General features: G+C 37.6%; 1 protein-coding gene across 1 annotated transcript; it reads left to right on the top strand.

Annotated features, from left to right (window-relative positions):
- The first annotated feature begins 854 nt into the window (after nucleotides 1–854).
- On the top strand, nucleotides 855–18321 carry LOC101465547 (integrin alpha-M). The gene is made up of 30 exons (XM_076887458.1): nucleotides 855–891; nucleotides 2833–2935; nucleotides 3060–3163; nucleotides 3315–3385; nucleotides 3470–3584; nucleotides 4867–4994; nucleotides 5145–5290; nucleotides 5594–5744; nucleotides 6343–6490; nucleotides 7162–7235; nucleotides 7357–7474; nucleotides 8211–8377; nucleotides 8485–8631; nucleotides 8740–8949; nucleotides 9058–9191; nucleotides 9426–9568; nucleotides 9679–9833; nucleotides 9957–10082; nucleotides 10452–10525; nucleotides 10601–10742; nucleotides 10832–10930; nucleotides 11025–11104; nucleotides 11184–11270; nucleotides 11351–11420; nucleotides 11521–11619; nucleotides 11729–11809; nucleotides 11926–12036; nucleotides 17346–17456; nucleotides 17530–17640; nucleotides 17822–18321. The coding sequence occupies exons 1-30, from the start codon at nucleotides 855–857 to the stop codon at nucleotides 17909–17911; spliced, it is 3432 nt and encodes a 1143-aa protein (XP_076743573.1). The 3' UTR covers nucleotides 17912–18321.
- Nucleotides 18322–21982: the final 3661 nt, after the last annotated feature.

The following is a 21982-nucleotide window of genomic DNA, read 5'->3' as shown; positions in this document are numbered from 1 at the left end:
CAGGATAACATTTAATCCATTCAAGATTAAAAACAAATTCCTGTAAATGTTCTAGTTATAAAAAATAGTTCGTTTTTGTACATTAACATATTTTTGGCCATTGAAGAATATTACATTTCTTCACCTTGAATAATTTTGTTGTTTTTACACTGCATGACTTGAGTCCGTATTGAGTCACAGTGACGTGCTGTGAAGCATTAGTGGTAATCCATGAATGTTTAGTCAACACACTGGAACTGAAAGGGCGTTGTCTAAAGTAGAGGTATATTTGCACCCATGACCCCTCATCACTGCTCACACCCATTTTGATGTGAAGATGCAACAGCTTTCCCAAATGACTGATCTCCTCAACCATATCTCAGAGGAAGTGAATTTCCATTGTATACATCCATAAACACAATCTTTCAGTCACTAATAATTGATTTGCTCATAGATGATCTTAGAAACACAGATCAATAAATCGAGAGCTTTCCTTTCATGCTCTCTGTTTACCATGACAGACTAGTACAGTCTCCACACCACTCCAGATGCTGTACCAATCTATTGGCAACAAAAACTGAAGTTAGAATAATAAATAGCCAAATAAAACCTTTAATTATTATTTACATGAGTTGATTTTGTTGCCTAGAAACTAATAAACGTTTCAGTTGTTATAAAAATCAAGTGCTTGAATCACTGGATAAGACTTAAGCAATACCACCACAGTCTAAAGTGTCATAAAATAATGATGTAACTCCTCCTACATAATAATTCCTTTAAATAACTGTCTTATCTTTGAGGAAGCACTGTATCATTTTTGTATTTCTGGTTTCAACTCTTCTCTGACACTATCAGCAGATGTAACATCTCACACAATGGACTGGATATCTAGTGCTACACTATTCCTGTCAGGTAAAACAAGTTTGTGTGTTGTGATTTTATCTATTATTTTCTAATTATGAAGGTCAGCAAACAGTAAAATTATGACTGGCATTTTGATGAAAACTGTGTTTTTCAATCATAAAACTAAAACAGGTTCAAAAACTGTAATAAGTCCATGCAATCGTTATACATACATATCTGACTGTTATGTACTGTTAGGTTTGGTTTAGCCCTGTATGGGGCTAAACCAAACCTGAGGCTTTTTACATTAATGTCACATCATATGTATCTGTCCAGTTTATTCTGACATGTTTAATATCATGTTTATTCATGTCTGTATAACAATTGAGCAGAAATGTAAATAACATGAAAAATCAAACAAATTCTAAGCGGATTGATAGTTTTTAACTATTGTTGAAACAATAATGATCATATTAATATGGCTGAGTCATGGTGACAAGAAAAAAAATGAGTGCATGTAATAATGATGAGGTATATTTTTCAAATACATGTACATTATGGAGAACAAGCACTATATGATATACTGGTTATTTCAGACAGCTGTGTAAAGCTAATGCCCAAAAAATGAAGGCAAAAATAAGGCCAGTCATTTCAGGGGGAAGCCCTCTACAGGACATTCAATTTGCAATGTAAAATTAGATTGTAATTTTATGGTTTTCATCTGAGAAAAAATTTGCCTCTCTGTATTTTTTGAATATCAAAGTTAGTAATCACAGTTTTCTGATTTCAATTTATTTTTGGGATTTATAGAAATGCTATACAAACCTTACTTATCTCAGACATTTTCTGACTTATGTGTGTGTGTTTTTGTTTGTAAGTGTGTGTGTGTGTGTTGGCCTATGTTCCTTCAGGGTCACATACCTGGTGGCAATCACACACTCGCTCTGATGAGTTTGTTTGGGCAGCTTTGAAAGGATGCAGCAGTGCATCAGCTTTTGATGGCTTGGTGCCTTGAAAGCAGCTAGTGAAGTGCTACTCCTACTTTGGTTATTGTTTGGATTTGTTGTAAAGTTATGTTATGTTAGTTATGTTAAGTTATGTTCACCAGTCTGTCCATGTGCACAGGATTTGGAAATTGCGAGCTGTTGAGTGGTGTGTGACTCTGGTGTGGACTCTGGGATAATATTGACATGAGTCTGGGTCTAAGCAAAAGCCCTGTGGAGACTGGTCCTTCCAACTGCTTTGAACTTTTTGACTCCTGTCTCTAAATAGGTCTTGCTGATTTGCAGGTTGTGTGTGTGTGTGTGTTTATCTGTAGGAAAATCTTTAACTCTTATAAAATAGATATATACAGTTAAAAGTCTAAAATGTATGCCCTCTTTTTCAAGGTGTCCAGTGGGCAGGATTAAAGTCTTTGTCAGGCCAACACTAATCCCAAGGCCTTATGTTGTGTGCGTTTTTGTTTGTAAGTGTGTGTGTGTGTGTTTTTGTCATAACTTGATGAATCTGACATAGTTCAGGAGAGCAGGATGTATGTGCACACAGGTGTGATTGTCTATTTAGCTGCATTTTTTTCAATACTATAAATAAGCAAATTATACAGTATAGTAATGATATGTTTTGATACTGTGGTATACCTGATAAATATCTGGAGCTTTAAAAAGTACTACAATATCTTTTCTTTAAAGTTTATGTTTCAGCACTTACTCTTGGACTGATCGATTAAAATACAACAATCAAAGACACAAAACTGATTCCAAATTAAAATATTAAAAATGTTTTTTAACTGAATAACTGTTCTGAGTAACAAAATTCAGAGCTTTAAAATGTTGGACTTTGGTGCCCTCTAGTGGTCATAAAAGAAACATTGTGGCTGCATTCAAGAAATACAATGAAACTAACACAGACTGTATACTGTTTCTATAAGTGATTATAGATAGTGCTGATAAAATCACATTATTATTCCATAATCAGCTTCAATAATGTTTTTCTTTCTTCTTTAATTCTCAGTCTTAAATGCAGCGCTTTGTTTCAATATCGATCCTGCGGCTTGGAAGACCCTGAGGAGCTCTGCTGCTGGTTTTGGCTACCAGGTGGTTCAAAGACAATCAGAGTAATACTTTTGCTTTTTTGTCAAAGAAATATTGAATCATGTAATCCTTATTAAAACAATGGGAGCTTTTTCACTTCACCTCATCCACCAAACTTGTATCTTATGTTTGGTTTTCTCTCGTTAGCTTGCTCATCAGTGCCCCACTAGAACAGTATTCACAAAACAGAAAAGGGAAAATATATAGGTGTACCACCTCTGGAGAAAACTGCCAAAATATACAATTTCAAGGTAGGTAGTTTCTTAATGTCTCAACAGAATGTCCTGAAACTCTGACAGCATTTTTCAAGTATTCATTAAATCATATTCAACTTTTTTTTTATAGTGATCACAAAATGTATTTTATGAGTGTTTTAACATCTAATGAATGCTTCCAATCCAGAGCCAGATTTTGCAATCAACATGTCTCTTGGTTTGACAATGAAAAGTGATCCTGGAACCCAAAACACTGTGGTGAGTTGGTGAACTGCAAATACACTGGCACAGGAAAATAATCAGTTAACTCTAATCAGAATTTGACCTTTTCTTTCTTTTCAGGCATGTGGTCCAACTATTCCAAAGGACTGCAAAAGCTACACTATGTACAATGGTGTGTGTTTTCAGATAGACCAGTACAATATATTTGGACCTCCAATCCCTTCTTCCATTGACGGTAATTAGCATACTTATATTATTTGAAAATATACTTATGTTTCATGCATGCCCACACATACAACATGGGCTGTGGGGGTCACAGAATGAACAAAATCTAATCACTTTCTTTTTTTTTTTGCAATGTAAGCTTTGATTGATACAAAGAGGAGTTTAGTTGAGACAACATAAAACAGAGTATAATACTTATTGTCATTGCATGTGCCACATATAATAGAATTACAGTGTCTCTTCATCAAGAACTGCAAACCATACATGTACATTTGAACCCCCACGCCCCTTAAGAAGAGAAACAGTGCTTGTATTCAGCAGACTGATTGAGTTGGCAAATAGGACAAAATTTGTACATTTTAGTTTTTTTTATTAATTGTAACTACATGTTACTAGTTTGAATTTGATTGGGTTAATTAAAAAAAGAGTTTTTTGTTTTTTTAATTTTTCTTTGTTTAGTTTTAGTCAACTTAAACAACCATGGTCTGGTGTCACAGGCTGGGTCTCTGAACCAGCGGTCTGAGTATATTTTTTTATTCATCTCATGTTAGATTTGTGATTATATCATGATCATGTGTTATTCCTATTTAGCTTTCAGTTGAGGTTAAAGTCAGCCATTATTTATGATTGTCTCCTTGGTTTCTGCGTTTGTGTCTTGTCTAATTTATCATAGTCTGTTATTTTGAGTCATCGTTTCTCATAGTCTGTCATAGTTTGCTCATAGTTTTGCAGTTTGTTCATCGTTTCCTTAGTTTTCATGTTTCCTCCTTCCATCAACCAAATAAAGGCTCGCTTTCTGTTTGAATTCAGGTTCTGTTCTCCTGTGTCTGCATTTGGGTTCACATCTGAAACGCACCGGCTGCTCAGCCGTGACAGTCTAAGAGTGACATGTTTCCTTTTCTTTGTTTGTGATTTCTTATAGCTTCTAGAAAGAAATACAAATAACTTCAAAAAGTAGTGTAACTAATAAAAAAGTAATTTTTTAACAAATAAAATTTGAAATTAAGAAGTGAAAATTTTTGTTTTAAATTCACTGCAGACCACAAAGAAAGTTGTTTTATTTTGTTATGCGAGTTGTGCTAAGTCTTAAGTGGTGTTAAACATTCAAACACAGGACTCAATTTCAAGTTAAATAGGGCCCAAAAAAGAAGTGAAAAGGAGATTTAAAGGGAAAACAATGATGTTAATATTATTCTTCCAGAATACCAAGAAATTCAGTCTTTTCCACAAAAAGGGCACAGAGAGCAGTTCAGAAACACTAAAAGAGCATTCCTTGCCCATCTGTTTGACAGAATGCCTGATTGGAACAGACATCGCCTTTCTGTTGGATGGTTCAGGGAGTGTAAAAAGTCAAGATTTTCAAAAAATGAAGACCTTTGTGAAAAACCTCGTTGGGTCATTTCTCTCAAGTGATACAAAGGTGAGGAACTGCACTGCTATTCTCAGTTAGACATAGACATTACAAGTACATGTAGCTTTTTTAAATTTCCATAAAAATATGTTTTTTTTTCTTATGTTTTCCACTTATTTCCACTTTCCACTTATTTCTCTGTGCATGTTTTTTCTTCAGTTTTCTGTTTCCCAGTTCTCTCATTCACCAAAGGTCCATTACTACTTTAATAATTTTTTCTCATCTGGATCATGGAAATCTAACATTGATAGAATTACACAACTACATGGAGGAACTTACACAGCTAAGGCCATCGAACATGCTGTGTAAGTGCTGCCAAGATTTTGCATGTTTATTGTGTGATCTTTTTATCCAAAACACTGATGTAACCTTTTTCAAAAGAGTCTAGTGTTTGTGGATGTCTATACAGTTAATGGAGCAAGTCAGATATTAGATATAAAAACTGTACTTGTAGAGCTATATTTAACTGAAATCTAAATTCCCTGTTATGTTAGAAGAAAATACTGTTAGAAAGCAGGGTATGATTGTTATTTAAGAGGTTATTTTACTTAACCTCTAAGACAACAAGATGAAAGATGAACTGAAACTCTATTTTCTTCATTCAACAGCCAAAATGTTTTTACACCACAAAGGGGATCCAGATCAAATGCAAAGAAGGTGCTGATAGTTATAACTGATGGAGAATCTCAAGACTCAAATCGCTTACCATATGCAGCACAGCTAGCTGAGAGTAAAAAAATAGTTCGATTTGCTATTGGGGTAAGTACCTGTTCATTGAGCCTGTAAAGTTAACCTAATTTATACATTCCCAGCAGTTCCTGAGGTCACGTGACCAGGGCTGGTCGTCCAACATGCGAGGCTGAAAACAAAAGGCGACAGAGCTTTTGTAACTGTGGCCCCCAGATTGTGGAACTCTCTCCCTTTGAGCCTGAGATCTGTGGACTCCGTGGTCGCTTTTAAAAGACAGCTAAAAACTCATCTTTTAAAACTTGCTTTTGGTTGACTTTTATTTTTAGGTTTTAGCTTCTGTGAAGCACTTTTATCTTGAAAGGTGCTATATAAATAAAATTTTACTTACTTACTTACTAATTTTCTTATGCAATTTAAAAAGTACAAACATTGATAGGAAACTGATTGCTATGGGTGATAGATATGTAAAAACGGCTATTATAATGTATTTAGATGTTAGCATCTATAAGAGCATTTTGTTATTTTGGGGAAATTATGAGAGTACAGTATACAAACTCAGTACTCATTGCAAATGCAAATATACTTGGATCCCTTTGGTTTAATAGGGAAACAAATCCACACAATATAATAACTTCAATGTGTGTGTGTGTATGTATTTCCCCTCTAGGTGGGGGATGCGTTTAATAAACCTGAGGCAAAACAAGAACTGGACACCATTGCATCTTTTCCCTCAGACAAACACGTGTTTCAAGTTAGAGACTTCAACGCACTTGAAATAATAAGACAGAACTTAGAGAAAAAAATCTCTATCGAAGGTACAAACATAAACTTGCTTTGTTGACATTTTCTGGAGTAAAGGCCTGGTAGAGCATTACAATGGAGAAAAAGGAATTTGGTGACTGGTGGGATTTGTTTCTAAATTACTTTATTTTTGGAAGTTTCTGATTAATAAATTAATTTATAATATTAGGAATCCTGTGTTTTCATTATTCCATTGTTTGTTTTTGGCTTCTCAGATATCCCTAGTACTTGAGATCTCCAGTTCTGATTAAATTTTAATACTCTCTGTAGTATTCTCATCAGTGTTTCGGTGCTGTGTCTTCCCCCCTCTATTACATGTCTACAGACATGTCTGTTACGCATGTCTGTGCTTTTTTTGCTGTTTCAGTTGTTATTTACTTTTATGAATATGGTTATTGTCTTTATTTCAAACAACTTGAATCAAAGCTGAAAATGTGCACAGCTTGAGTCATTGTCCAGAAACTCGTGGTCCTAACTGTATTTAAAATTTATAGCAATTCTTCCATCTGAAGTTGATAATTTTATCTTTGTCCATTTGTAAAATGACCAAAATACACTCTGACATGCTTTCAATAAACAGCAAGTCATTATTTAGAATTATACCATTAAGTCATAATAATAGCATGAATGAGCAAATCGGAATTTATTACAGTCTTTTAAATTTGTGTTTATTTTTGTGTTTCAGGATCTCAGACCAGTGGGGAGTCACTGAGAATGGAAATGGCTCAAGAGGGATTCAATGTAGCTTATGTGCCTGAGGTAATTAAAACCACTTTAAACTAACCAGACAGTCAAGTGATATACAAAAAAGGGCAGCCAAACAAACTTCAGATTTTAAATTAATTTCTATGAATTCAATATATATCTATCTACACTGCAGGGAATTCAAATGTCTATTGTTGGTGCCAACCAGTGGACGGGAGGCTATACTCAATTTACAACTGGGTATGACAGGGTGAAAACATACGAGATGCCATTGGAGCCTGACAGTTATCTTGGTGAGAATATTACACTGACAACAAACTAAGTGTAAACATAGCTATGCTGTAATTATTATTATTGGATGAAATATAAAAACTGAAAAAAATATTCAAAATGCTGAAGGTGTATATGCTAAAAACATTTTAATATCAGTCACATTGTTTTGATTGTCTGTTACTTAACATAAAATATGAAACAAATGGCTACAATTAAAATAATAAAAACAATAAATAAAAAAACCTGGAAAACCCAGAAGACTGGAATATGAAAAGACAACAATAACAAATAAATTTAGGTTTATTAAATGACCAAAAACTGCCCTCAATAGTAAGATGATAGACAAATGGATGAATGTATGGTTGGATGGATATGCTCACTAGTAAGTATGTTGGGGGTTCCTTTGTGATTCAGAGTATAGAAATTGTAATCACTTTAAATATCAAATAGATTCAGAATAAAATTAGGTGAAGACTTCTTTTGGTCTGCAGACATCTGTAACATGCAGTAGGCTTAAGGCAAGAAAAGGGTATGTTGAAATAGAAGGCTTCTTACTGCAAATGATGGCTGAATTATAGGATACAAGTAAGTTTTTTTGTTTGTTTTAATCTGGTATGTTAGACAGTTGTTGAAATATGTAATTTCAAACTTTGCTCCCTGCAGAGGTACTTTAGAAAAATCTATACAATTTGTCTATGTTAGCCACATTTGATTTTTTTAACTAATGACTTTGACTGCTTGACTGTTAAATTCTAGGTTACTCCATGGCAATTGCTAAAACCCAGCGTGGCTCACTGACAGTTATTGGTGCTCCAAGGTTCAAACACAGAGGAACAGTGCTTGCTGTGACATGGAGTTTACAGTTCTCAACAGCTAACAGACAAAGCTTTATGAAACAAACGATTGAGCCGTTTCCGTGGCAGGTACAGCTTTACAGTATAAGGCGGACATGAAAAATAAACTATAATCAAAACCTGTATCATTTTTATGTATCTGATGTTTTTTCTTTAATAATTTGTTCCTTACACAGTATCAGACTGGTGAATATTTCGGGGCAGAGGTGTGTGCCATGGACATAAATAATGATGACATCACTGATCTAATCTTTATATCAGCCCCAATGTACACGGAGCCTGATAGAGAGGGAAGAGTTTATGTTTGCAGATTAACTGGTTCGGTAAATATATTTAGAATATTTATAATATTTTATGTACTACAGTTAAATTAATCAGTTTATTTGCCAACTTTCTTAATGATCATAAAATATTAACTCTCTTCCTTTTAGTTTGTGGAGTGTAATTTTGATGATCCGTTAGTACTAAGAGGACATGCAGCTGTCAAAGGAAGGTTCGGCTCTTCTCTTGCTGTGCTGCCTGATCTAAACTCAGATGGATTCAGGGATTTGGCAGTTGGAGCACCTTTGGAGAATAATGGTGAAGGCAGCATCTACATATTCCACAGTGAAGGAGGACGAATCAGTCCTACTTACTCACAGGTGCACAGCATCAGAGAGCTCACAATGATGTCTAAACTCATCTATCATGTAATCTCAATATTGACAAAATCTGCAACTTGATTAGATAAAATATTTCCATGTACACAGAGAATTACTGGCTCTGAGGTCGAGTCAGGACTGAAGTTCTTTGGCGTGTCAATCAGTCAGTCATCTTTTGACCAGAGTGGTGATGGACTGCCTGACTTAGCGGTGGGTTCAAAGGGCAAAGTTGTTTTATTGAGGTAAGTCCAAGACAGTCCAATCATGTGTTATTGTTGGCAATGTTTCTGCCATCTTAAAAATATTATTAAGTGACCAAAAACCTTTAAGCAGTAGTGGTTTATAAAATGTGTTGTGCTTACTTTTGTGAAATCGTGTTACTAATTCTGGTGAGAACACCACTAATGATACCATATGTTAGTATGTTATTAATTATGAAGGTAAAAGTAGTTCACATGTATATTACTACTTTCCAGATCAAGGCCCATAGTAATCGTGAAAACTGATGTTTCATTCAGCCCAAAGCAAATCCTTACTACGAATGTAGACTGCTCAAAACCACTCGAGAACACAGCTGAACTCTGCTTTACCATGAGCAGAGTGTCTACAGTCAACACAGGTCCATCATTCTCCTCTCCTTTTCTAAACTACAAAGTCACTGCCCATCAGCTTAATGTTTTTTATTTATATAAATTCATAGCATTGAAATCCATTTGTGATTTATTCCAGCTCAAGCAAGGATTCATTATACTTTAACAGTGGATGCCACTCGGAAACCTCCAAACAACCGAGCATACATCAGTGGGAAACAACAAGAGCAGTCTGGATCATTTACTATAGACATAAGAAACAGACAGTGTTCAACTGTAAAATTCTATATTGAGGTAAAATCTAACAATATCTGGAAAAAAACAAAACAAAATATAAACAATACAATACAATCAATCGATTTCAATGCAAAGAGTCCTTTAACACTGAATCTAAACCATTCATCCCTCTTCTTGCAGGCCTGTCCTGAAGACTCTCTCAATGTGCTCTCCAATGAGCTCAAATTCACATTTGATGGTTTATCTTCCAACACAGATCCCAAACCAAGTCTGTCCCCACAGGCTAAAACAACAACCATTCATCCTGTAAGTCTATTAACAAAACAACTTGCTCCACACCCTGAATTCTAATTCTTTTGTCTACACGCATAGGCATCAGTTTTTGGAAAAATGAGTCCTACTCTACATAGTTCTTTACCTTAAAATTATAGTTTGTGTCTTAGATTATACACTTTAAATTGTTTCCCTGAGCGTCCAGAGGACCAAGATGTCTTCCATAAATGGAACAAGAATATTAACAAAAATTGTTTTGTTTCCTGTAACAACAACACAAAGCCTCCACTAAATGGCAGCACACAAAAATTGGTCATTGGATTTGGCTATACAATGTTCAAATTGCAATCCGTAAATAAAACGTCATGTAAATACTTTTTTCCATCATGCTCTCTTCCACAGTTAGGGTTTGACATCAACTGTGGCAATGACAACAAGTGTGTTGATAACCTGAAAGTGGATTTCAACTTCACCAGGTGTGGCAGAATTACAAGACTTTGCTTGGCTGCTTTCCCTTTCCTTTGTTCTCATCCTCCTTTATACTCTGCCAGATCCTCAGAGGTTAAAGTGGGCATTGATGAGCTTTTGAATGTCACAGTCACAGTGGAGAACAGAGGAGAAAACTCCTACAACAGCCGTGTTATTCTCACGTACCCAGCTGGACTCTCCTACAGGAAGTTCACGAGTCAGCAGGTAAGGTATCAGGATCAAGTCTGTATCAATTCATCACTGATCTGCTGCTCTTCCAATCCATCTAGCAGTCATTTTATTTTATAATAAAGGGAAGAATTGAGTGCAGCCCCTTGGACAGTGAAGATGGTTTATCCCGGGGAAGGACAGACTGCACTATTGACAAGCCAATTTTCAAGAGCAAAACTAAGGTTTGTTTGTTTTCTTTATACATAAAGTATATTCTAAGTTCTGCATAATTTAGCAAAAATTATTACTCAGTCTTATCTCTCTCATTCAATTAAGGTTTTCTTCATTGTTTCCTATGGAATTGACAACAACAGTCTACTTGAGAAGAAGATCTTTGTCACTGTGAATGCCAGCAGGTACTGTTCATTTTGGTACATGTACTCATTAAAGCAATATCCCAGACACAATACAAATATTTTCAATTCTCTCTTTCAGTGGAAATCAGGAGCATGCCACTACAAGTGAACTTTACAAAAAGAAATGGATTGATGTGAAATACAGCATTTTCATGACATTTGAAAAGTATGTGCTGTTCTATTTAAATCAATCTATCTATCTAATTGTTTTTCTTTGTATTTAACCTTAAAAATATATCTGTTTAGCTCCCTCAGTTACAACAATTTCACATTTGGGATGAATAGTTCGCAGAAACCAGTTCAACAGTCAGTCACGGTGAAATATACCTTCTCCATAGATTTTTATTTTTTTTTAAATGTATTGTGTTATATAAACCTAGCTATAAAGCTTGTAATTCTTTTCTTTTCTTGTTTAGATTACAAATGATATCAGAGCGCTTAATTTCACTGTGGTGATCAGGGTTCCAGTGAAGCTTGGTGAAAAAGACATTTGGGTGGATTTGAGCAATCTACAGGTAATTTATATTCCAGAAGATTTAGCTGCTGACCCCAAAATGGCTCAAGCTTAGCTGTGGGACAGATGTATGTGAGGACCAATCACACTGGCACTTAAATGTATTCCAGATCACAGACTGTCAGAGAGGAAATGATGAAGAACCACCTTTCAAAAATCTTGTTCCTCAAATACTGACAAATAAAGTAGTTGTAAGTACACCTCTGCACATTAGCTACTGAAATGTAAATTCACAGTAGATTTTAAAATTCAAATTGCACTGGGTCAAGACAAGTGTTCCGTTCAGTCTTCTTTAAATCACCAACAGGACTGCTCTGTAGCCAGGTGCAGAGTGTTCAAGTGCAACACATTCCTGGAAAGACGGATGAAGAGGACATATGAAATATCTGCCAACCTCAGTTCAGGATGGATAGAGCAGGTAGTTGAAGCGAAATTTGTGTTACATGTTTCATTAATATATATATATGTATATATACTGTATATAAAAAAAATTCCCCTCTCGCCCCTGCGGGCGGTCTATCCTTCAAGCGACTGTCCTCTACCATAGGCCTGGGAGCTTGAGGGTCCTGTGCAGTATCCTTGCTGTTCATAGGACTGCGCTCTTCTGGACAGAGATCTCAGATGTTGTTCCTGGAATCTGCTGGAGCCTCTTGCCTAGCTTGGGAGTCACTGCATCTAGTGCTCTGATTACCACTGTTACCTTCACCCTCCGCATCTTCTCAAGCTCTTCTCTGAGCCCTTGGTACTTCTCCAGCTTCTCATGTTCCTTCTTTCTGATGTTGCTGTCATTCAGGATTGCTACATCTATCACTACAGCCATCTTCTTCTGCTTTTCTACCACTACTGTGTCAGGTTGGTTAGGCATCACCATTTTGTCCATCTGTATGTGAAAGTCCCACAGGATCTTTCTGGATGTCAGCCACTTCCTCTGGTGGTACATACCGTGCAGGGGCCTGTCCTTCCATGATGGTTCCTCCTCTTGCTCCTCATTCTTGGGTTTCTGCTGCCTGGGGTATTCACTGAGCAAGTGGTTGGTTGGGGCCACTTTCATTATGCATTCATGGATGTTCTTTGTCTCATCCTGGAATGTGGTTCTGACACTCACCAGTCCCCGGCCTCCTTTCTTGCACTTAACATACAGCCGCAGGATGCATGCAAGGTCAGGAACTTCCTCATCTTGATCTAAATGACTTCTATCTCCTCCTTTGGCAAGCTTATTATTCCAGCAGGGTACCTGATCATGGGCAGGATGTAGGTGTTGATAGCTTACTGTTGTTCTTACCGTTCAGCTCACCCCTCTGGACTTCCCTGACCCGCTGCAGGTACTTTCCTAGCATTATGTTTGGACACACTTCAAAACTATGAATGAACACATATGGAATTATGTAGAAAAAAATGTTTGAAATAACTCAAAACATATATTTTAGATTCTTTAAAACAGCCACCCTTTGCTTTGATTACTGCTTTGCATACTCTTGACATTCTCTCGATGAGCTTTGTGATGTAGTCACCTGAAATGGTTTTCCAACAGTATTGAAAGAGTTCCCAGAGATTCCAGTCACATCCAACTACCAGCCAATAACCACCCTCAGTACCACATGGAAGCTACTGTCTGGCTAAAATGAACAAGCACATTGCTCAATACATGAGCAGGGCACAGAAGGGAATTGGCAAGAATACCAGAGGCGCAAAACACTAGCTACTGGTAGGCAGAGCAGTCAGCCAAGACTGCAACACTAGGGTGACCAACCTGTGTGCTGCCTGGATTGACTACAAGAAGGCCTATGACTCGATGCCCCACACCTGGATCCTGGAATGTCTACAACTGTAAAAGACAGGGCTCTAGACTAACTTTTTGCCATGGGCGTACCAGTACGCCTAACTTTAAAAAGTTAGGTGTACCGGCACAAAAGTTAGGCGCACACAAATTTTATAATAATTTATATAATATAATGTGTTTTTCTGGATACACTGTGCTTTTTCAGCATTCAAAGATTGATGACACCGTGTCAGAGCACTGGCTATGAATTTCAGAAGGATCAGGCCTTAACTTAACCCTCCTGCCATCCTTTAAAAAACTCACACCCATTACCCTAGGGACCATTCTCAGCCACGCCCAAAAACGCCATAAAAAGACCATATATCCATATTTTATTCCACTTTAAATTAGCCAACCTTGTAAAACTACTTCTCCCTGAAATATTCATGTAAAGTTTTAATTATATTGTCGTCGTTTTAACCCTTCAAATCCCAGTGTTATTACATGAGCGCCCTGTGTTATAAGCCCCAAAAAATGAAACTAAATATTTCCACAAAAAACCAGTTGAAGTAATATGTAATTGTCATTATAAGTAGGCCTTTAGATGGACCAAAGATTGGCACCAACATACATTTTGACCTGCCATTATTTTTTTGCATTTTTTTTGCAATTTAAAAATTAAAACTTCAAGGCCCTGAGTCTTCATTGACATCCAAGAAAAGAAGAAAAAATAAAATCATATAATGATAATTTGGGGATGAAAAATAGCGTTTATAATGGAAGTCAATGGGCAGAAAATGGTCCCCAGGGTGATGGGTGTGGGGATTTCTGCTGCTCAGCCATTTTAGGCTGATTTAAGGAATTCACACTGGAATATTAACATTGACAGGTAAAAACTATCCTGTGGCAAGTTTGGTTATATTCCACTGAACACAGTGGAAATGGCAGCCATTTAACACATAGCAGTGGCACAAAAAGGTCCCAAGAAGGCAGGAAGGTTAACAGAAAAGTTAGCAATAGTTCTTTTCCTATTACAGCTACATACACTTCTGTCGTGCCTAGGCTGCTCACTAGGGCTGGGTATCATCACTGATTTCTATAATCCATTCGATTCCGGTTTTCAAAGTCCTGATTCGATTCAACTTAGCCTCAGACAGTCAGAAATATTATAATTCTGATCATTTATCAGTACTGACTTCATCAGAATTGTGAACATCACAGCAGATGCCTTTGTGTGAAAGTAACTGAGAATAAAACACAGAAAAACATGAAGGAGATTTTCCTGGTCTGGCTTTTTATAGCAGATAACCTTAAAAATATTCTACAATGTTCTGCATATAAAGTTTAAATTTCTTCAGTATTGAACAACAGAAAAAATAGGCTTTCTTGTCCGAGGTCATTTAAGTGAAAAAAGAAAAAGACAGCAGCCACAGCGTTGTAAACAGCGGTAGACTGGTGGGTAATAAGCGAACGAATAATACAGAAAACAGAGATTGGAGACGGGAAACTGTTCTTGAAGTACAGAGAGAGATAGAGAGAGAGCTAGCTGTGCATGAAGTGTGATTTTAATAGTCGTGGAAGCAAAACAGCAAAATTCATGACGACATTGATCAAATGTGAAGCGCAGTTTGCTGCTTCTTTTGCTGCTGGCTTTTTGGATGGAGAGAGACAAAACCTGCAGCTCAGAATCAGCGCAAAAAGACGTAATCACAGCGCGGACCGGACACATCAGAACCGCTAAGCTCCGACAGCGTGTCCGTCTACGGGCCGTCGGGTGAGAAAGCCGAGAAAGACAAAGTTGATTCTGATGCGTCGGGTCCGTTCAGTGTTTACGTCTTTGTGTGGAATCCGTGTACCTGCTCTCATTTGCTGTTTGGTTGTTGTTGAAATGGTTTTGTGAGCTTTAATCTGAGAATCTGGCGTTTCTGGCAAAACAGTTATATTTAAAAGTTGATTCAGAATTTAATGAATTGATATCGCTTTATTCAAGCTACTCACCTCCCTCTTCCACCTGCACTTTCTACTGGACCACGGCCAATCAGAGAGGTCCCGCCCCTGACTATCTCTGATTGGTTTAGTCCACGATAGGGGTATAATGTGTGTCTGTTGTTGACCACAGCGAAGGTTGCAGATTTTTTATTTTTTTTTGCTACCGGAACAGTTGGTCGTACAGGTGCAACCAAATATATTTTTTTAGTCGCACCACTGAAAAATTTGGTCGCATTTGCAACCAAATTGGTCGCACTCTAGAGCCCTGAAAGATCAACAGGACTCTAGGAGCCTTCATCATGAACTGAATGGGAAAGTGGCGTACAACACTAGAAGCTAACTTCAACCCCATCGCACAAGTCACCATCAAGTGGGAGATCTACCAAGGATATGCACTGTTGGGCACAGAGTGATGAAACCTGCAGCTTCAGAATTTGTGAGGTGTCGGCTTTCAGCTCCCGCAGCATGTACATGTATGTGCTGTCGGGTTAACGATCCGCTCTTTGTGTTTATATCTTTTTGCGGAATCTGTTTACCTTCTGGGCGATCGTGGCTCAAGAGTTGTGTGTTCGCCTTGTAATCGGAAGGTTGCCGGTTCGAGCCCCGACTTGGACAGTCTCGGTCGTTGTGTCCTTGGGCAAGACACTTCACCCATTGCCTACTGGTGGTGGTCAGAGGGCCCGGTGGCGCCAGTGTCCGGCAGCCTCGCCTCTGTCAGTGCGCCCCAGGGTGGCTGTGGCTACAATGTAGCTTGCCATCACCAGTGTGTGAATGTGTGTGTGAATGGGTGGATGACTGGATATATAAAGTGCTTTCGGGTCCTTAGGGACTAGTAAAAGCGCTATATAAATACAGGCCATTTACCATTTTACCATTTATTTCTCTCATTTGCTTTTTTCGCTGTTTGGCTGTTGTTGAAATAGTTTCGTGAGCTTTAACCTGAGATTCTGATGTTTCTGGCAAAATACATTTATATTAAAATATCAATTTAGGATTTAATGAATCGATATTGGCTTATTAAAACCAAGACTGATTTGAATCTGGAAATCTATTTTTTAAACTCATCCCTAATTCGAAGCTCATTCAGATTTGAGTGATGTAGTCCGATGGTAAAAATGGCATTCTAATTTTCACCCATCTAAACGGTAACTGTAACAGAATACAGTTACTCATATTTTGTATTTTAAATTCTTAACGCCGGTACATCTATTCTGTTACTCCCCAACACTGGCTACCCTACTGGGGTAATAATCTTGCCAAAGGAGGAGAAGCCACTGATATCAAGACGAGAAAGCGCCTGACCATGCATGAAGGGTTTCAGCCCAAGTCCAGCATCCTGAGGCTGGACTTGGCGTGCCTAGCAAAAGAAGTTTGGGAAAAACTGGTATACAGAAACATCTGTGTCAAGTATGGGCTGGATATCATGAGGTCAAAATAGGAGACACCCCCTAGGGTGGTCAAGAATGACCGAGCGAAGATCCTGTGGGACTTCCACATACAGACAGACAAAATGGTGATGGCTAACCAACAAGACAGCCGTCTTCCTCTGGACAAGCAGAGGAAGGCGGCTGTAGTGATAGACGTAGTGATACCAAATGACAGCAACATTAGGAAGAAGGAACTTGAGAACCTGGAGAAGTACCAAGGACTCAGAGAAGAGCTTGAGAAGATGTGGAGGGTGAAGGTAACAGTGGTCCCAGTGGTAATTGGAGCACTCGTTACAGTGACCCCCAAGCTAGGTGAATGGCTCCAGCCGATCCCAGGAAATATCTGTGCAGAAGAATGCAGTTCTCGGAACAGCAAAGGGACCAGCAGGACCCTCAAGCTCCCATGTCTCTGGTAGCAGACCCGAGCTTGAAGGATAAAGACTGTCCACAGAGGCGAGAGGTGAACACACATTGTTCCTGTATATGTATGAGTAACTTGGTAAGTGAAATAATCTAATTTATGGCCAGCTCATTCTATTTTTTTTTTCTTAGATTGGACTTCAATCTGCCAAATTCCTCTTAACCAGCACAGTCAGTCTCGAGTACGACAAAAACCAGTACATCTACTTTTCAACAGGTTCTGACAACCCTCCTGTTCGTAAGGTGAGTACACATTCTTGTCTATTGTTTGAGTTATTAAGAGCTTCTTTGGCATCGACATCCTGTTTTCTCTCAGATTGAAGTTGTGGTAGAAGTGTATCCTGAGCCAAATTTCACCAAAGAAATTATTGGAGGATGTCTGGGAGGGTTGGCTTTTCTGGCTTTACTCACTGCTGGCCTGTACAAGGTGAAAGACACTTCTTACACTTTTTCAATAATTACAAAGGTTTAAAACATTTTAGTGAAGATTTCCAGTTAAAAAATAATTTAGAGGTTACAATATTCATTTATGTAGCTTGGTTATTTATTTAAATTTTTACTGCCACTGAAATTAATGATTGCTTGATTTTTTTTCCTTGCATTCCTAGGCTGGATTTTTCAAGAGCAAATACAAACAGATGATAAATGAAAATCCTGCAGACGTTCCAGGTCCAGGGACTGATGCAACAGCAGAATAACAAAGATCACATTTTTTAGTTGTAGGTGTAAACTAAATTAATAGGATGAATATCTGTGAATATACCCTCCTGATATTTTTAGGAATGAATATTGTGCATATAAATGTCAGTGCTACCACGTTTGATTCGCTAAACACAAACAGCTATGTCTGAAATCACTCCATCCCTCACTTACTCTGAAGTACTCTGAAGTATTATGGAAGTTTTGTGTTTTCAAAGTGACTTTACTTTTTTGCTCTACAATGAATCTTTTTGAGATAAACATTTTGCAAACATTGTACAGTGATTGTTTAAAATTCATTGCATGTAAAAAGAAATTTCATGCCATGTGTACTGTAAAATGCATGAAATCCGGTATATACTGTAGCTAAAAACCCTTTGGTTTCTTCAAAAAAAAACTAACCATGTGACATTTGACTTACTTGATTCAGGAATAAATGACAGCATATACAACTTTTCAACTTTGTGTTTTTAATTTATATGAAAAAAGACATTTATTTCATATGTCAGTGTTTACTATTTGCAGTATGTAGCCAGAATATAACAGCAGTGTAGTTTATAGAATAAGCATATACTTGTTTAACTTGTTTATTTATAAATCAAATTATCATTATACAACATAATCCAGTCCAATTGAAAACAATTGAAATTGCCTTTGAAAACACTCGCCCACAGGGCACAGATGAGGCAGGGGTACACAGGTATGTCAATGCTAACTTATATAAGTGAGGGTAGACATATTGCTGTCTCTCCCAGTATTTAAGGGGGTCCTCCAGCCTTCCAATATTTGGCTCCATCGTGTACCGTTGGACCTCAATATTTGCGTCTGCTGTCACATTTTGTGTCTGTGTCTGCCTGACACTCTGATCCAGGCGACGCCACAGTTTGTTACCTAAACAAAAAGGAGAGTCTTATGAGATACTACCAATTCAATTTTCAATTCAATGTTATTTCTATAGTGCCAAATAACAACAACAGTTGCCTCAAGGCGCTTTATATTGTACAGTAGATCATACAATAATAGATACAGTGGAAAACCCAACATTCAGTTTATATAAATGCAACTAAAATGCAATAACAATGGTACCGTGGGAAACAGCCTTAACAGATTGTGACGTTGATGGCTGTGGTGGTGGTGCGGAGGAAGAGGTGGTGGAGGCCCTCATTACGGAAGCACATTCTGCTTTCAGTCTTTTTTCTGCTTCGCTAGCTCTTGCAGGGCTGAGAAACCCGAGTTTTCTGAACCTTGGGTCCAGCAGTGTCGCAAGAAACATAATGCTCATGGTCTGTATTTTATCTAGCTTCTCTCTCAATAGCATCCTCAGCTTCTGAGCCAGAGAAGATCCAATGGATGGTGGTTTTTCCATTTGTTTATTGAGGCAATGATCCAGCATAGTGAGCAAAGGTATGACCTTTGACCCAGACACCCTTTTTTCCTGAGAGAGCTCAGTGGTTGCATCGTTAAATGGTGATAGGACAACCAGACACTCTGAAATTATACCAAATTCCTCAGATGACATAGGTGGGATGTCTGTTGTGAGACTTGCCAAAGCAGCACCCACTGGCTCCCTTTGCTCGAAAAGTCTTTGCAGCATATTGTAAGTGCTGTTCCAGCGGGTTTCCACCTCCTGTAGTAGTTTGAGTTGAAGCTTCCTTAGTTGTTCCTGCACGACTGAAAGCCTCTCCTTACAAAATACAATTTAAAAAAGCATACATTAGATTGCAGAGGTGGGACCAAGTCATTGTTTTGCAAGTCTCAAGTAAGTCTCAAGTCTTTATCCTCAAGTCTCAAGTCAAGTCTCAAGTAATGTCAGGCAAGTCAGAGTCGAGTCTCAAGTCACTGGTGCAAAAGTCCAAGTAAAGTCACAAGTCTGAAACTTTGAATTTCAAGTCCTTTCGAGTCTTTAAAAAAAAAAACGAAAAAAGCATGTTGCAGTTATATGCTAAATGTAAATATTAGACCATGTAATTTTTAAATCTGTGTTTTTCTCAACACATGACAAAATAGTGAACTTAGAAAATATACACAAATTGTGAAATTGCACCTCTTTAAAATGCAGTTCAATTAAACCTAGCTCCAAGAATAATTTTCACCGACAGTTCTGAGATAAGCTGCATGTAAACTGGTTCTTCTCTCTCCCTCCCTGTCCTGCTGCTACTTCAGTGATAAAACGGCTTAATGATCAGCTGATGGGTTTTTCTGTCGCGAGTCCGTCTCTCTTGTTTGTTTTTGGCCCACTTTGCACCAGAAAGAGGAAACCAGTTCAAAAAGGAGTTCAGTTTGTAGTTCAGTTTTGCTGAACTATAAAATATTTTGGGTGCAGTGTATTTTTTACATACAGGTATAACAGAATAGCTTTAGTGTTGTTGAGTATGAACTTATACAAAATGCAGCAAGATATTAAAAAAACAGTTTTATTGATTAAAACACACTATATCGGAGTCATATCGGTATCGGCCGATATCCAAATTTATGATATCGGTATCGGACATAAAAAAGTGGTATCGTGCCATCTCTAGTACAAATACAGCTGCTCTGTGACGGCCTAAATGTTCAGATTATTTTGAGTATTTGACTAACCACAGAGTGTTGTATGTTGAACTTTAGTGGGAATGATTTTTTTTTTGAAGCATTCAACATTTTTAAATGGCAGCACATAATCACACCTGTGGTCCTCAGGGGACAAAAATGTCCCCATCTGGTTTGATTGATACGTAATTAATATGAACTGGATTTTTCCCCCACTTTTAATTAAAACTTAACTCAAACATTTCAACACTATTTCTTTATTCAATTTCAAATTTATGTCTGATAAAATCTAATTTAAATGAAATGTTTCTTTATTTTGGGGTAAATAAAATTAATTAAATCATCAGATATTGTGATTATCCTTTCACAACCAGAGTTGGTTATTTTAACAGATTATCACAGACGGGTAAATTTCAAAGTTAATTTAGGAAGCTGTTTTTAATTACTTCTAGTTTTTTACTGGCAGCAAATAATCACATCTGTTGTCCTTTGGGCTCAAAAATGACTATTTATAAAGCAATAAGTATAAAAGATCATCCATCTCTGTGTTTCAAGGTTTTATTCAACTTTATTCCAACTTATTACCTGACATTTTTCTATGTTTTGGCATGGTAGGACACCAGGGCATGGGTCTTAGTGAAGGCAAACTTTCATGAGAACAAAGGCGTGTCCATATTTGACACACGTGCAGGAGGAAGCTCAGGTTTATTCTTCTGTTCTGGTCCCATCATGGACAGCTTTCTTTTCTGCAGTTGCAGGCCAAGGGCATATAAAGTAAACAAGTTGTTACACGTAATTGTTTTCTTTTGGAAACCTTCTTTAATGTTAGGGACAACTTGCGTGCCCTGACTGCAGGCCAGACAGTTTGCCATCGTACACTAGCATGTTCCATGTACAGATGGACCTGGCATCACATACTGCCCATGTTTTTATCTCATAGTTACCTGGTTTACTTGGGATGTTCTGTTGGAATGGACACAGTCCTCTGAAGGGGACTAGGCGCTCATACACAGTCACATCAGTACCTGGATTGTACATCAACAGCAGGAGAAACACTCACTTGTTCCATACACATCAATAATTGTGTCATGAACGACGATCATGTATTGTGTCTTTATCATGAAATTATGTCCTTTTTGCTATTCTATGATTATGTCAATCACGGTACCATGAAAACTTCCCTAACAGACTTAGGATGTCATAAACTGGCCATAGCGACTTTACTGGATGCACGGCAGTAAGAACCACATACCTACATATGCCTACAGCTGCATTCGATCCATTTTTTTTCCTCTCTCGTTGTCCCTCCTTTTTTGTCATTGAGTTGGCTGTAGAGCAGGTCATCTACTAATTGGATGGTTGTTGGTTCAATCTCTGTGTGCTGTAGTCTGGAGTTCTTACCAAAGTGTCCTTGGGCAAGTTACTGAACCCCAACTTGGTCTCTGATGCATCCATTGGCATGAAAGTTGAAAGTTAAAAAGCATAATACAAGCAGAATACACTGTGTATAATGCATTCAGTGCTCAAGTAGAAAAGCAACT

Source organism: Maylandia zebra, linkage group LG8 (genome assembly GCF_041146795.1).
Source record: "Maylandia zebra isolate NMK-2024a linkage group LG8, Mzebra_GT3a, whole genome shotgun sequence".
NCBI lineage: Eukaryota > Metazoa > Chordata > Actinopteri > Cichliformes > Cichlidae > Maylandia > Maylandia zebra.
The sequence above is the reverse complement of the archived record's forward strand: the minus strand, read 5'-3'. Positions and strand labels throughout refer to the sequence as shown.

What these genes read in the sequence shown, in the direction of transcription:
- LOC101465547 (XM_076887458.1), top strand. Translation starts at nt 855, where the DNA reads ATGGACTGGATATCTAGTGCTACACTATTCCTGTCAG. An exon ending in CTGGAACCCAAAACACTGTG is followed by an intron (nt 3,386 to 3,469) that starts GTGAGTTGGTGA and finishes CTTTCTTTTCAG; the next exon opens with GCATGTGGTCCAACTATTCC. An exon ending in GGCAAAGTTGTTTTATTGAG is followed by an intron (nt 9,192 to 9,425) that starts GTAAGTCCAAGA and finishes ACTACTTTCCAG; the next exon opens with ATCAAGGCCCATAGTAATCG.